We start from the raw sequence: 14,204 nt of genomic DNA on the forward strand, positions 1-14,204 counted from the left end.
GCAATAACAGACTATTTTGATTTGAATGCAGGATCAGTGTCAAGTGCTGGTACTTTATGGGAAGCATTCAAGGTCACTATCAGAGGTCACTGCATTAGTAAACACGCTGGGATTCTAAAAGACATACAACAACAATTGACAATTATAGAAAAAGACATTGGAATGTTAGAGGCGGAACGTACGCAAACCGGTGACCCTACTTTATTAGGAAGAATTAGGGAAAAGATGGATGACTATTCTACATGTGCAAAGGATGAGATAAAATACAAATCAAAGAGATACACAGCACGAAACTATGGTGAGGGTAGACGACCAGGGCGGGCTTTGTCCAGCAAGATCAAACCATCATACACGACTACATACATAACACAAATTAGAGACGATCTAGGTAACACGCAGTATGACACACCTGCCATTCTGGCCCACTTTGTGGAATACTACTCACAACTATATGACACACAAACATGCACTCCTGCAGCAGATATTGATTCCTACTTAGAAGATGTAGCACTGGCCTGGCTATCGGACACTCATAGGAAGTTCTTAAGCCACCACATTACTAAGGACAAACTTAGTGATGCAATCAAGTCATTACCAAACAACAAGGCCCCTGGGGTGAACAGACTCCCAGGTGAGTTCTATAAAACATACCAATACCTCTTGCTGCCACACCTAGCTGCAGTGTATTAAGAGGCCTATGAGACAGGTAAACTCCCTGCTTCACTTAGGGAGGCACTGTTAGTCGCACTTCCTAACCCTGATAAGGACCTAACGAACTGCGACTCTTACCGGCCCCTATCCCTCTTTAATATAGATGTGAAAATCTTGGCGAAGGTGATAGCCACTAGAATACAGCTACTACAAGAAATATTGATTCTGCCTGACCAGGCAGGATTTGTACCAAACAGATCCACTACGTAAAACTTAAGAACCATTTTTGCCCTCTATCACCACTTGGATCCGGAGTTGCCGGCAGCGGCAGTCCTGTTGGATGCTGCAAAAGCCTTTGATTCGGTGGAATGGGAATACATGTTTGTGGTGCTGCGTAGGATGGGCTTCCCGGAGGGCTTTGTAAGATGGATAGCCATCCTGTATACAGACCCGACTGCTAGGATTAGAATCAATGGACAGACATCTGACCCAATACGCATAGGTAGAGGAACGAGACAGGGATGCCCGCTATCACCTATACTATTCACACTGATACTAGAGCCCCTCGCCTGCAAGATTCGCCAACACCTCTCCGAAGTTGCCCTACAGTTGGAACTGTGTCCTCTTAATATATCTCTGTACGCAGACCACATGGTACTGTTCATGCGTGACCCGAATACATACCTGGACGGCATGATCAGGGAATATATTAGCTTTGAACGCTATGCAGGTCTGCGTATAAATCGGTGTTAATTCCTCTAACGCAGTGCACCACACAACCAACGCTGAATTACCCTCTAAAATGGCACACCGACCCGGTCAAGTACCTGGGTGTCTGGATACATAGGGACCCAGACCAAGTATTGAAAGAAAACTATGGTAAAGCGCTAACTAAACTAGATGAGCAGATTACAAGATGGACTAAGCTACCCTTGTCGCTGGCAGATAGGATTGCGCAGCAAAAGATGATAGTACGTCCTAGATTTCTATATCTGTTTATTAACATCCCAATCTGGCTGACGCAGGCATTTTTTTATACTCTACGAAATATGTTACAACAACCCACGTGGGCGGGAAAACAAGCTAGAGTAAGCTGGAAAGTGTTAACGAAACCGTACCACCAGGGAGGTTTTGGTGCACCTGACATGCAATTGTATTTTTATTGCGCGCAGGCGCAGCACGCACATTACTGGAAGACACGTCATGCGTACATCCCACACGCAGAGGTGGAAACTGATAGTGTTCATCCTACTCCACTGATGGCTTTTATATCCAACCCTACAACTTATATACACACAGACACAATCCAACCGGTGCGCTGTACTTCAAAAGCATGGCACACACTAGCGAACAGAGCAGACAAACTACCTATTTAGGCCCAGGCACTTCCTATAGTAAATCACCCAAGACTATCAGTGACGCAAGAGAAACGCATGTCATCGCTATTAGGGGACATGAAGTTGCACACAATGAAAGATATTTTCCAACATGGCAGGTTCAAACAACGGAATGATCCATCACTAAGCATACACAATACCCAATGAAAATATTTGCTCATATGCGCTTACAAATGGCGATAAAGGACATGTACACCACCTACCCGGAGGAGCCGCCGACACTACTTGCATTACAATCATTATTACAAGCACCGACCAAACGGAAGCTAATAACACGTCTATACACTGCCTCGCAATCAGAACAAACAGAGGCTAGCAACACAGCACTAGTTAGATGGGAAGCATTGCTGGGTGAAACTATTGAGGTGCACGCAACTGCAAATATTAACATCAAACTGCAATTTGCTCATTATTAATTTCAAATTTCTGCACCAAATTTACTATTCTCCGACTCAACTACACAGATATGGGCTCAGACCACACGACAAATGTTACAGATGCGACGCTGATCACGCCGATTTTTTGCATATAGCATGAGCGTTTACTGCACTTTCACAAATGCTAGCCGAACAAATACTGAATGCTCCTCTGATATGCCTGCTAGGGATGCCTAAAACAAAATCAGCAAAGAGAAGGAAGTTCCTTGCGGTGTCCCTGTTGCTAGCAAAAAGGAGAGTAGCTATCAGGTGGGGTAGCAGGCGTCCCCCTAGATTTAAGGACTGGCTGGTGGACATGTCCTATTGTAGAGAAACTATGGAGGTTTATGCAGAGGAACTGCTGCGAGCATCGAGACCCAAAGATTTCTGGGAACCGCTAAAACAATATCTTTTAAGCATAGTAACTGAGGATTAAAACAAGGGAATAACGAGTGGTAATGGTTGGAAAAGGCTAACTGGGGGGTGTGTATCTGAGAGGGGGAACAAAATGTACAATGTATATGCTGTGTTGGTCTATGTCTATGTATGCCGGATTAACCTAAAGGGGTAAGATGAGATGTATATACCATAGAGAACCCTAATGTACATTAACGATAATCATTACACCACTGTATATGTGTCCACCGGGAAATGCCTGATGTATAATGTAAAGATCAATTATCTATTTATGTAACATACAATGTAACTCTTTGAAATGTCACTGCGAAATAACATGTCAACCGGACGAAATAAATAAATTTACAAAAAAACCTGCTCAAGATTCATGTGACTTCAGTGATAGAGTCACAGTGACTGGATCACTGTTGCTCTAGGCTAGGGTGTGCTGCTTCATAGGCCTGCCCGCAAAACTGGAGATGAACGTCAGTATGGATTGTGATGGACAGGCCTTCAAGGTTAACCCACATTTGACACCACTAGGTTACACCTGAATGTGCTAAGACATCAGGCCTTCTAAGGTCTAGTGGGGCCTTTTAAGGTCTAGCATGGGAATATGCTCCCACAGTAGAGTGGTCTGGTGGACTGGTCATGAAGGCTGAACCCGGTTCCCCAATTCCAAATTAGACAGCTCTGGCCATAGTGCCACATCCTCTCCGCCAGTGAACACCATACTGCCCCACTGAGAGAAACTCGCACTGCCTTCAGCTACAATCCAATTGTGCCCGCTATAAACACTTGGATGTGGCTCATTCAAATTATGCACTTGATAAGTGTAATATGCTGGCTTAAAAAAATGTAAAATCAAACACTCATAGGGAATGCAAGATTAAGTAAAGCATTTGAAATGTAAGCAAAAACAACATGGTTACCTTTACGATCTCTCACTCACTATTCAGAAATAAGCAAGTGGTTTTTCCTGAAATTAAGGGCATGACTACAGGGCCCTGAAGGGAACCGTTTCAAGGTCCATTGCTTATATCCTTACAAAACGTAAGCAGTATGGTTTAAAAAGACCACATCCGTAAGCACAGAGCCTTCGTACACATTTTGTTTTCAAATCCACCCATAAACCAGGTATTGCAATACATCCAGGAATGCTGTTCAAAGAAAGACGAGAAAACAAAAGTAGTGCTTCACTGCAAAGTCTGTAAAGTGAGGCTGATGTGTTTGGATGTGAATAAAACCAATCTGGCCACTTTGCAACCACTCTGTCTTGCGTTATTTAGTTATGTATTTATTTTTCATATGAAAAACCTTTTATTTTTCTCCATCCCAAGGCTGCACTTTGGAATAGAAACATTTCAGAAATAGGTCTTTTCCTGCAAAAGTATTTTTCTTTTTTATATCCATTTCACAGGAAAGCAACTAAATGAAAGAAGGAAAGAGAGGTTGTAAACAGTTTCTTTAAGTCACAGTTTTCATTAAATGAGGAGCAAGACAGAAAGAGAGGTGGGGGGTGGGGCAGCTGCCAGCACAGAAAAAAAGAGGACATTGTCTGTGTCTTCTCTGGGCAGTAAGGAAGAGACAGAGTAATTTTCCTTCTCTGCCCGTCCCCGAATGCCCACGAAAGCAAGCCGAGCCTTATCTGAATGCCTTTGCTATTTCTGCCGTCCTGGGACACAGTTTTGAAAAGAAAATTAGGGGAACAGAATCTTTTTAATAAAAGAAGTAGGGGCACACCATGCCCTTCTAATCCCGCCCACTTCGAGCACTGATTGGTCCTCCTGGGATTTCTGTCCTTCGCCTACCCGCCAGGTGGGCACACTGAGCACAGCTGGGGTGCAAGGATGGCTGAGCGACCTCCCCAAACACAAAAAGCAGAGACCAGATGGGTTTTTGTCATCTCCCCTCCCTGCTGGGCTGGTTCATTAGTGACCAAGTCAGGCAGTGCGGCCAGACTATGGGCCCGATTCACAGAACTAACTTAAGACAAAATCCTAAACTTACTACTTTTGGTATTCACAGAAGTTAGTATTTTGTCTTAAGACAGACTTAAGACAGACTTAAGACAAAATCCTAACTTAAGTCTGTCTTAAGACAAACTTAAGACAAAATCCTAACTTCTGTGAATACCAAAAGTAGTAAGTTTAGGATTGTGTCTTAAGTTAGTTCTGTGGATCAGGCTCCATGTCCTTACTTCCTTCTTTTTCATGGGCAGACCACTGGACCAGGCTGAAACATGAGCCCACACGGAACAGATGTGGGACGTTATTTTAGCTTTGTTTTATCTGTACTCTGTGTTTAAAGCAGGGACGTAGCTACCAGAGGTGCAGCTGGTTCACAGGGTAAGGGGGAGGGGCAGCCTACTCTGCAGTTACCTCTAATGCTGCTCACTCAGGTATTTATTTGCGAGCTCTCAGCCTGAGGCCTGGCTTAATATTCACTCTTCCTGTGTGAGGAGGAGGTTCCAGGAGGGCTTGAGAGGCCTCAGGCAGGCAGCCTTTCTGAAGACACTAACCCGTCAGTCATCCAATTATAAAGTGCCCTCTACTGGAGCACACTGATCTTAAATGAAGCAAGGCAGAGCAGAGCGGCCTGTGTGCTGCTGTGCTGAGATTGTTTGCAGGCGGGACACGTACTGCACCTGTCCTGAGGCAGATACTGCGGAAAGGACGGTTTAATACTGTGACTAAGAAGCACAGACAATCTTTATCCCATGCCATCACTTGCAGCAGGAGTGACATATTTTTAGGGTATTCACACGACATAAATGTATAGACAGTAAGTGTAAATGGAACTAATTTAAAACATTATTGTTTATGCTGAAAATCTGGTGCATGCCTTGGACATCGCTTACTCACAAAGACATACTCTGAACTAAGGCTACATTCCAGTGCTTCATTTGTAAAATAATAAGTGCCAGGGTTCTGTCAGGAGTTCACTTCCTCCCTGCAGCGCTCATTTCCGGTATCAGCACTGCCAATTACAGTTTCAACACAATTACTAACCCTCACACTTCTACAAGTGTGACAAATCTGACTATTCCAGACCCCCAAAGCTATAAGAATGGCTTTGGCATCGGGTATTAGTCACTTTTAATGTATATGGAATTAATAAACAGCTGTTGTTGTGTTTGGCTCTTAATAAGACTAACATTGCCACCATGTGGCAGCCTGTCATAAGTGCTGATGGTGACAATTACGTGCCCGTGCTGAGCTCAAATTAAGCACTGCTTCATTCTATCTATAAGACTCTTTTCTAAGCCCCTTCCATCAGCAAATTCTTCCCTCTCCTGCGTTCCAAAAATGCCCCAATCACAAGTCTGGGCCTGAATTCAGAAAATATCAGAATTTAGATTTTCACAGCAAACACTTCACCCTCCCAACCCAAAAACTGTACTGGGGTAAATTTTGACGGAGAAAACCTGACCAAATATACCCGGGGAGAAAATGTATTGTTGATTTTAATACTTGGGGAATTGGTGATCTCCACATGAATTTTGCATGCAATTCCCCATTTTTGTGTGCTATACTCGGAGTATAAGTATACGGCGCTTACCACAACCAGTAAACACCTCCCCTTGGGATAATGATATTTAATGAGTTCGGCAAATACCCATCACTATTTTTGGGACTCATAATCTGGGACTAACAGGTTTGTATTCCAACCAGAACTGAACTCTAGGCCAATTGTTTTGTATCAAAATATATAGTTGTTTTATTTTAGAACCAACAAGGTATAAAAATATACTTTCTCAGAATGAGTTACTTTAGTTAAATAATTTCCAAATAGGCAATAGACTTTTTGATTACAATAGTTACAGTTGTTGCAATAGGCAACACAATTTCAAACACAAGGCAACATTGAGCTCAATGGGAATTTCTAGTTAACTCTTTCGCTGCGGCGGCTATTCCGCCGCAGTGCTAACGGGCGCGCGGGTGAGGTCCGCGGGTGACAGAACCGTTCCGTCAAGGCTCGCGGGTGAGCTGTGCTCATGACGAAACGGTTCCGTCACGGCCCCGCCCGCTCAATTTAACGCGCCGCGCAGGCGCGGCGGCCGGGCCGTGACGGAACAGTTCCGTCATGAGCACAGCTCACCCGCGAGCCGTGACGGAACGGTTCCGTCAATAGCCTGGAAGGGGTTAAATGCAACTAGTTACTTTGTAGATTACTTTTCTAATCACAGGACTGGATCCTAGATTCATTCCTGGGACATTTCCTGTAAACAGTTAAGTAAAAGCGTTTTGGTTACAGTAGTGATTTTTAAGAATATTATTGTATTTTAAAAGTTGACAGAAACTTTTTCACATAGAATCACCAATGTTATCCTATGGGAGGAAATTCACTTAGCAGGTAAGTAATGTTCTCGTTACTTTTTCTTACTCCGTGTTGGATCCTAGATCCAGCACTGGTGTATCTCCTGTAAACAATTTAAAGAATGCTTTTAAGTCATACAGGCGATTTTTAAGGAATATTTGTAGTTTTTTAATATATATTGCAGAGACGTGTAAAGAGGCCACGCCCCTTTTTACACCTATCGGCAACGCAGACCCCTGGCGCATACTGGAGGTTCCTAGTGGGCTAGTTGGCCCCCAGGGACCCCTAGTATTCAAGGGGAATTAGTTCCCCCTCTGCAAATGTGCCAGGGGGCTGCCTTGCAGAGACGTGTAAAGAGGCCATGCCCCTTTTTACACCTATCGGCAACGCAGCCCCCTGGCGCATACTGGAGGTTCCTAGTGGGCTAGTTGGCCCCTATGGACCCCCAGTATGCAAGGGGAATTAGTTCCCCCTCTGCAAACGCTCCAGGGGGCTGCGTTGCAGAGAGGTGTAAAAAGGGGTGTGGCCTCAGAACACCTCTCTGCAACGCAGCCCCCTGGTGCATACTGGAGGTTCCTGGTGGGCTAGTTGGCCCCCAGGGACCCCCAGTATGCAAGGGGAATTAGTTCCCCCTCTGCAAACGCACCAGGGGGCTGCCTTGCAGATAGGTGTAAAAAGGGGTGTGGCCTCATTACACCTCTCTGCAACGCAGCCCCCTGGCGCATACTGGAGGTTCCTGGTTGGCTAATTGGCCTCCAGGGACCACCAGTCTGCAAGGGCAATTAGTTCCCCCTCTGCAAACGGCCAGGGGACTGCGTTGCAGAGAGGTGTAAAAAGGGGTGGGGCCTCATTACACCTCTCTACAACACAGCCCCCTGGTGCATACTGGAGGTTCTTGTTGGGCTAGTTGGCCCCCAGGGACCCCTAGTATGCAAGGGGAATTAGTTCCCCCTCTGCAAACGCGCCAGGGGGCAGCGTTGCAGAGAGATGTATTGAGGTCACGCCCCTTTTTACACCTCTCTGCAAAGCAGCCCCCTGGCACATACTTGAGGTTCCTGGTGGGCTAGTTGGCCCCCAGGGACCCCCAGTATGCAAGGGGAATTAGTTCACCCTCTGCAAACGCGCCAGGGGGCTGCGTTGCAGAGAGGTGTAATGAGGCCACGCCCCTTTTTACACCTCTCTGCAACGCAGCATCCTGGCGCATATTGAAAGTTCCTGGTGGGCTAGTGGGCCCCCAGGGACCCCCAGTATGCAAGGAGACTTAATCCCCCAACTTAGAACGTGCTATGGGGCGGGTTTGCACAGTAGTGAAGGTAGGGGGCGGGGCTTGAGGTGATATGTGTGCAAACATGTCCTGTGGCGCCTTTTAAGTTGGGGAATTAATTCCTCTTCAATCCAGAGGTCCCCTAGGGGCCAACTAGTCCAACAGGTACCTCCAGTAAGCGCCACGGAGCTCCCTGGCGCATACTGGAGGTACCTGATGAGCTAGTTGGCTCACAGGGGTCCTCAGGATTGAAGAGGAATTAATTCCCCAAACTAAAACGCGCCTCAGGGCGTGTTTGCACTCATGTCAACTCAAGCCCCGCCCCCTTCCTTCACTATTGAGCACATCACGTGTTATCACAAGAGACGTCAGTGCTGCATCTTTGAACCCAGTACGGACCTTGAAAAGTAAATCTAAGCGTACTTACCAGTAACTTGTATTTCCTTCCATAGGAATCTATTGTGTGGTTTTCACCAGAAAAGTTTTTAAGTGTCTATTTTTGAAATGTACAAATATTCCTGTAAAATCAGCCGAACTACGAATTCCTATTTACTCACCTGTTATCAGGAGAGACCTCAGTGCTGCATCAACCCACTACTGATCCTGAAAAGTAATTATAACCATACTTACAGTAACTTGAATTTCATTCCATAGGCTAATATTGACTAGTTTCACTTGGAAATTCTTCCAAGTGTGGAGTTTTGGAACTTTAAAAAATCCCTCTAAAATCTGCCGAACTACGAATTCCGATTTACTCACCTGTTATCAGGAGAGACCTCAGTGCTGCATCTTTCAGCCCACTACTGATCATGAAAAGTAATTCTAACCATACTTACAGTAACTTGAATTTCCTTCCATGGGCTAACATTTACTGTTTTCACTTGGAAATTCTTCTAAGTGTGGAATTTTGGAACTTTAAAAAATTCCTCTAAAATCAGCCGAACTACGAATTCCGATTTACTCACCTGTTATCAGGAGATACCTCAGTGCTGCATCTTTCAGCCCACTACTGATCATGAAAAGTAATTCTAACCATACTTACAGTAACTTGAATTTCCTTCCATGGGCTAACATTTACTGTTTTCACTTGGAAATTCTTCTAAGTGTGGAATTTTGGAACTTTAAAAAATTCCTCTAAAATCAGTCGAACAACGAATTCTGATTTACTCACCTGTTATCAGGAGAGACCTCAGTGCTGCATCTTTCAGCTCACTACTGTCTCTGAAAAGTAATTTTAACCGTACTTACCAGTAACTTGAATTTCCTTCCATAGGATATCATTGCCTGCTATATAAAATATATATACATATATATATAAAAAAAAGAATTACAATTTCAATATTTTTAAAAACATTTTTTTTCAATTTATATTAAAAATATGTAATGTAATCAAAACAAATTAAATATCTAAAAATAAATACTTTAAAACAATGTAGTAAATCAGTATAAAAAATATATAACAATTAATACATTTAAAAATTGTCATTTACAAAACCTTTGAAATTCACTGAAAAAAACATAGGTTTCAGCCACGTTATAGTTGGGAATTAGCATTTAAAAAACCTTAGAAATTCACTGAAAAAACCATAGGTTTCAGCCACATTATAGTTAGGAATTAGCATATAAAAACCCTAGAAATTCACTGAAAAAAAACATAGGTTTCGCACATGTTATATCTAGATGGACATTTCACTCCTACAAAACCATTGAAATTCCCCCGTTATAGTTAGTTCAGCTAACTATAACTCGCGCGCCCGCAATGCACTGCTGATTACGTCACATATTACATCACTCATGACATGGTCAGTGACATCACTCATGACATCACTGATGACATCTCAATTGGCATCACTGATGACATCACTGATGACATCCTCCAGTGAATGTGTGTCTTTCGGAAAAATATATTTTTTTTATATATGTATATCTAAAGGTCGATGGAAGAATAAATGGGTAAATAAGTGTCTAAATTGATGTTTTTTTATAAAAATGATATGTATATATATATATATCCTACTGGCAGGTGCCAGGAGATAGTTATAGTTAGGACTTAGTTTCCATAGGAAAACCTTTTTTTAGGTTGCCTATAATTTTGGAGCCTTTTGACAAATCTTCACAAAATTTCTACAAAAAAAAGTGTGCGGCTGATTCCAGTTGCACATAGAACGTTTCGTGGGTGCTCTGTCAAGCGGGGGCCAAGAAAAAGGGGATTTTAAAAAAAATGTGTTTCCCATGTTAATTCCAGTAGACATTTTAGACACGACTAGAGCCCGAACCGCTGGATGGAATCACATCAAATTTGGCAGAAGGGTAGCTCTTTGTCCAGAAAGCGCCTTTTTAGGTCTCACCTTGGCAGCGCATGCGCTGCATGTGCTGTCTCAATGAGACTTAAAGTAATCTGTATGTTGGCTGAAACTCCATGTAATTTGTCATGCCGCTTGCGATTGGTTTAACTCTGGCATTGCTGTTGTTATCTTGCTTTCTGTTGGCTGTTGATACCATAAAAAACTTCTGTGTAGTCTGGAAGCAGCAGTGCCTAACTACAGTTTTCGTCCACAGCGCCGGTCTGTGGGGCGCAGGGGGAACTTTCTTTTTAAGGCACCTTGTGGCTTGTAAGGCGGGCGTGCTCTTCCTCCTCACTGCAACGCGTGGAGATCAATCTGCTGCCCTTTTCTTTGGCTTCCCCAGCCCCTACTTAAGGCGAGGAGAATCTCACGCCACAGCTTGTTCTTTTTGTTTAACCAAACTATCACTATGTACTGCTGACGGACAGCCGCAGCTCCCCCGCACTCCCCCTACTGGCAGGGAAACAGATGGAAGGATTGCTCGTGCAAACAGGGAGCAGCATATTAAGCAGATCCATGCATGTGGGAGCAATGCCAGGGACCAGGGGCATTGAGGATCCCTCCAGTTCCCAACCTTCCATACGGGTGCCCTGGGTGGGCTCCAGAGCACCCAGGAGGGCTGGACCCTAGGTGATGGGGTCCTTGGGGCCGAACTCGGTGCAGGGAGGGGGGAGTGCATGGCCCTTATTAAGTTTTGCCTGGGCCGTTCTGACTCTGATGCCTACTTCTCAAAAATTAAACCTGAAAGAGTCACTTACAAATATACGCATAACAGTTTTGTGAAGAACAAAATATACTAACTTCCTGGGTTTGATAAAGACAAAGCAAGTGTGCACTCTCTGCAATGTCACATTGAAAAAATATCTGAAATCCTTGGTGAAGGTGAATATCATGTAGATATATTGGAGTGCAATCTGTAGTTACTGTGACAAATAGGTTATTTTTTGGCCTCTCGGTGAGAGTAGAGTCTATGGTCCTCCCTTTCAATGACTACAAGTTTTCAAGTGTGAAAAATCACCTTAATCTCTGCCCGTTTGGCCCAACGCCCTTCACCTTAGTAGTATACAGTGGTCTTCCCACCGATTGTCAGGATGATGCACACCTAACCAAAAGGCCCACAGCATGTTTCCCACAGATTTTGGGGATGCCTGCTTGATACTGTAGAAAATGAAGACATCTCCACCAAAGAAAGAAGCACTTGCTTTATACACTTAAGAAGAAGTACCCTTGTTTGTTGGAGAGTCACCTCATTGTAGTCTTGTTGTCTTCTATATAGGAGAATTCATGTTATCATAGTTTTCTGGATGAAGACGCACAAGTAACAAACACATTGCAAAATGTACACACGGTTGCTGGAAACATTTCCTCCTGATACATTATGCAGCTGTAGTGTAGAAAATGCACTAGACATTTCCCCAACTAGGTAGCACTTACTAATTAACCAGTAGAAAGTACTCCTGTTGGACAGACTTCTTCTGCGAAACTGTGAACTCTAGTTAAATAAAGGGGAAGGTGATGTTCCGTTCTCGCGCAGTAGCTCACAGTGCTACTGACACACTCACATTGACACTCACATACAGACTGACATACCCATTTAGCCACTCTCACATACACTCATAACCCAAAACACAGGCACTCACACACCAACTCAAACACCCATAGTCCTTAACACACTCACTCACAGACCCACACAGCCACTCACACACCCAAAGAGGCACTCACACACACACTCACATGGACACTTACACACCCACATAACCACTCACACACCCACTCACAGACCCATACAGCCACTCAAACACACACTCATAGACCCAGAAACCTACTCAGCCACTCACAAACCCATACAGCTACTCATATAATCACTTGCAGATCCATATAGCCACTCACAGACCTATACAGCCACTCATACACCCATTTACTGACCTATACAGCCACTCTCACACCCACCAAAACACCCAGTCTCACCCTCAGACCCATACAGCCACTTACAGATCCCCTCACTGACCTATACAGCCATTCACACATCCAATCCTCTTTCAAAGGTTACAGGTTAAAGTTAGGAAATAACATTTTTTTTAACTGTGAAATTTACTAGAAAAAACAAAGGTTAAAGGGATGTTACAGTTAGGAAATAACATTAAAAGACATTAGAAATTCACAAAAACACCAAAGATTATAGAGGCGTTATAGTTAGGCTCAGATTTAACTCCTACAAAACCAGTGAAATACTAGCAGTTATATTTACTTGAGCTAACTATAACTCACGCCCCCGCAATGCACTGCTTATGACCTCACCTATTACATCACTCATGACATGGTCAGTGACATCACTCATGAAATCTCAAATTACATCATGTTACCTTTATATAAAAATGTATATGTGGAGGGAGACTCCCCAATTACTCTGCGGCATGATATATAAAAAAAATGTTTAACCTTAACTCTTCCAAAATGACTGAACGGATTTACACTGGAAAACAATAATCACTCTTTCTGCTCCAAGATCTAGCTTTGTGCCTGATTTGGTGTAAATCCTTAGTGCGGTTTGAGCTGTGGCTGTGTCTAAACTTCCTTGGGAAAATGTGTTTTGGGAACCCTCCACGTTCTATGCTCCTGCTTGACGGATCGCCCCAAAACTTTCCATGTGCAAACTAGTCAAGCAACCAGGGGTATGTGGACATCACTGGATGAGTAAATGGGTCACTTTGAGCCCCCGTGAAGGAACCAAAGGAGGGCGGTAGCCCATTAGGCACACTCCTGCTGACCAAGGTATAACCACAAGCAAAAGCTCTCCATGTGCACTTTCTCTTCTTTCCGTTTCTTGCTCTTTCTTTCACCCCCCACTTTCTATCATTCCTATAGTAGGCCAGGTGTAAGGGGGACATCCGATGATGTAGACAACTTACCTGTATAGTGTCACGAAAAGCAAGATTGTGATGTAACCCCGCGAAGGGAAAGCAATTGTAATTGTATGTGTATAATTTCTTAATAAAATACTTTGAAATTAAAAAAAAAAGTTTTGTGGCGATTTGTCAAATTACGCCAAAGTTAACACAAAAAGGGCATTTCCTATGGAAACACAATCCTAACTATAACTACCCAGAGACAACCACTGTCATTGGATAATAAAATATTCACTGTGAAAACCAAAGGTTAAAGTAACATTAAAGTTATTTGAATATGATAGTGATAACATTAACTTTTTGAACAAAAAAAAACACAGAAATTCACCAGTTATAGTTAGTAGCGCCAACAATAAATTGCGCCTAACCATGCACTGCTTATGACCTCACAACTGGATGACTAATAACTGTCTCCAGTTAAATCCGGGCAAGACGGAAGTCATGCTTCTTGGGAAGGCCGCAGCAGCCTGGTCTAATGACTGGTGGCCAATACAGCTGGGTACCCCCCT

The 14,204-nt window shown here is 43.6% G+C and overlaps 1 protein-coding gene across 1 annotated transcript in view; it reads left to right on the forward strand.

The window, feature by feature from the left end:
* Positions 1-225: 225 nt before the first annotated feature.
* Positions 226-14,204, forward strand: part of LOC147710637 (uncharacterized) — an 84,462-nt gene continuing 70,483 nt past the window's right edge. The window contains exon 1 of the mRNA XM_086919371.1: positions 226-631. Within this exon, the coding sequence (XP_086775497.1) occupies positions 226-631 (406 nt within the window). The remainder of the gene's footprint in view (positions 632-14,204) is intronic.

The sequence above is a fragment of the Lissotriton vulgaris genome, chromosome 5 (assembly GCF_964263255.1).
Source record: "Lissotriton vulgaris chromosome 5, aLisVul1.2, whole genome shotgun sequence".
Classification (NCBI taxonomy): domain Eukaryota; kingdom Metazoa; phylum Chordata; class Amphibia; order Caudata; family Salamandridae; genus Lissotriton; species Lissotriton vulgaris.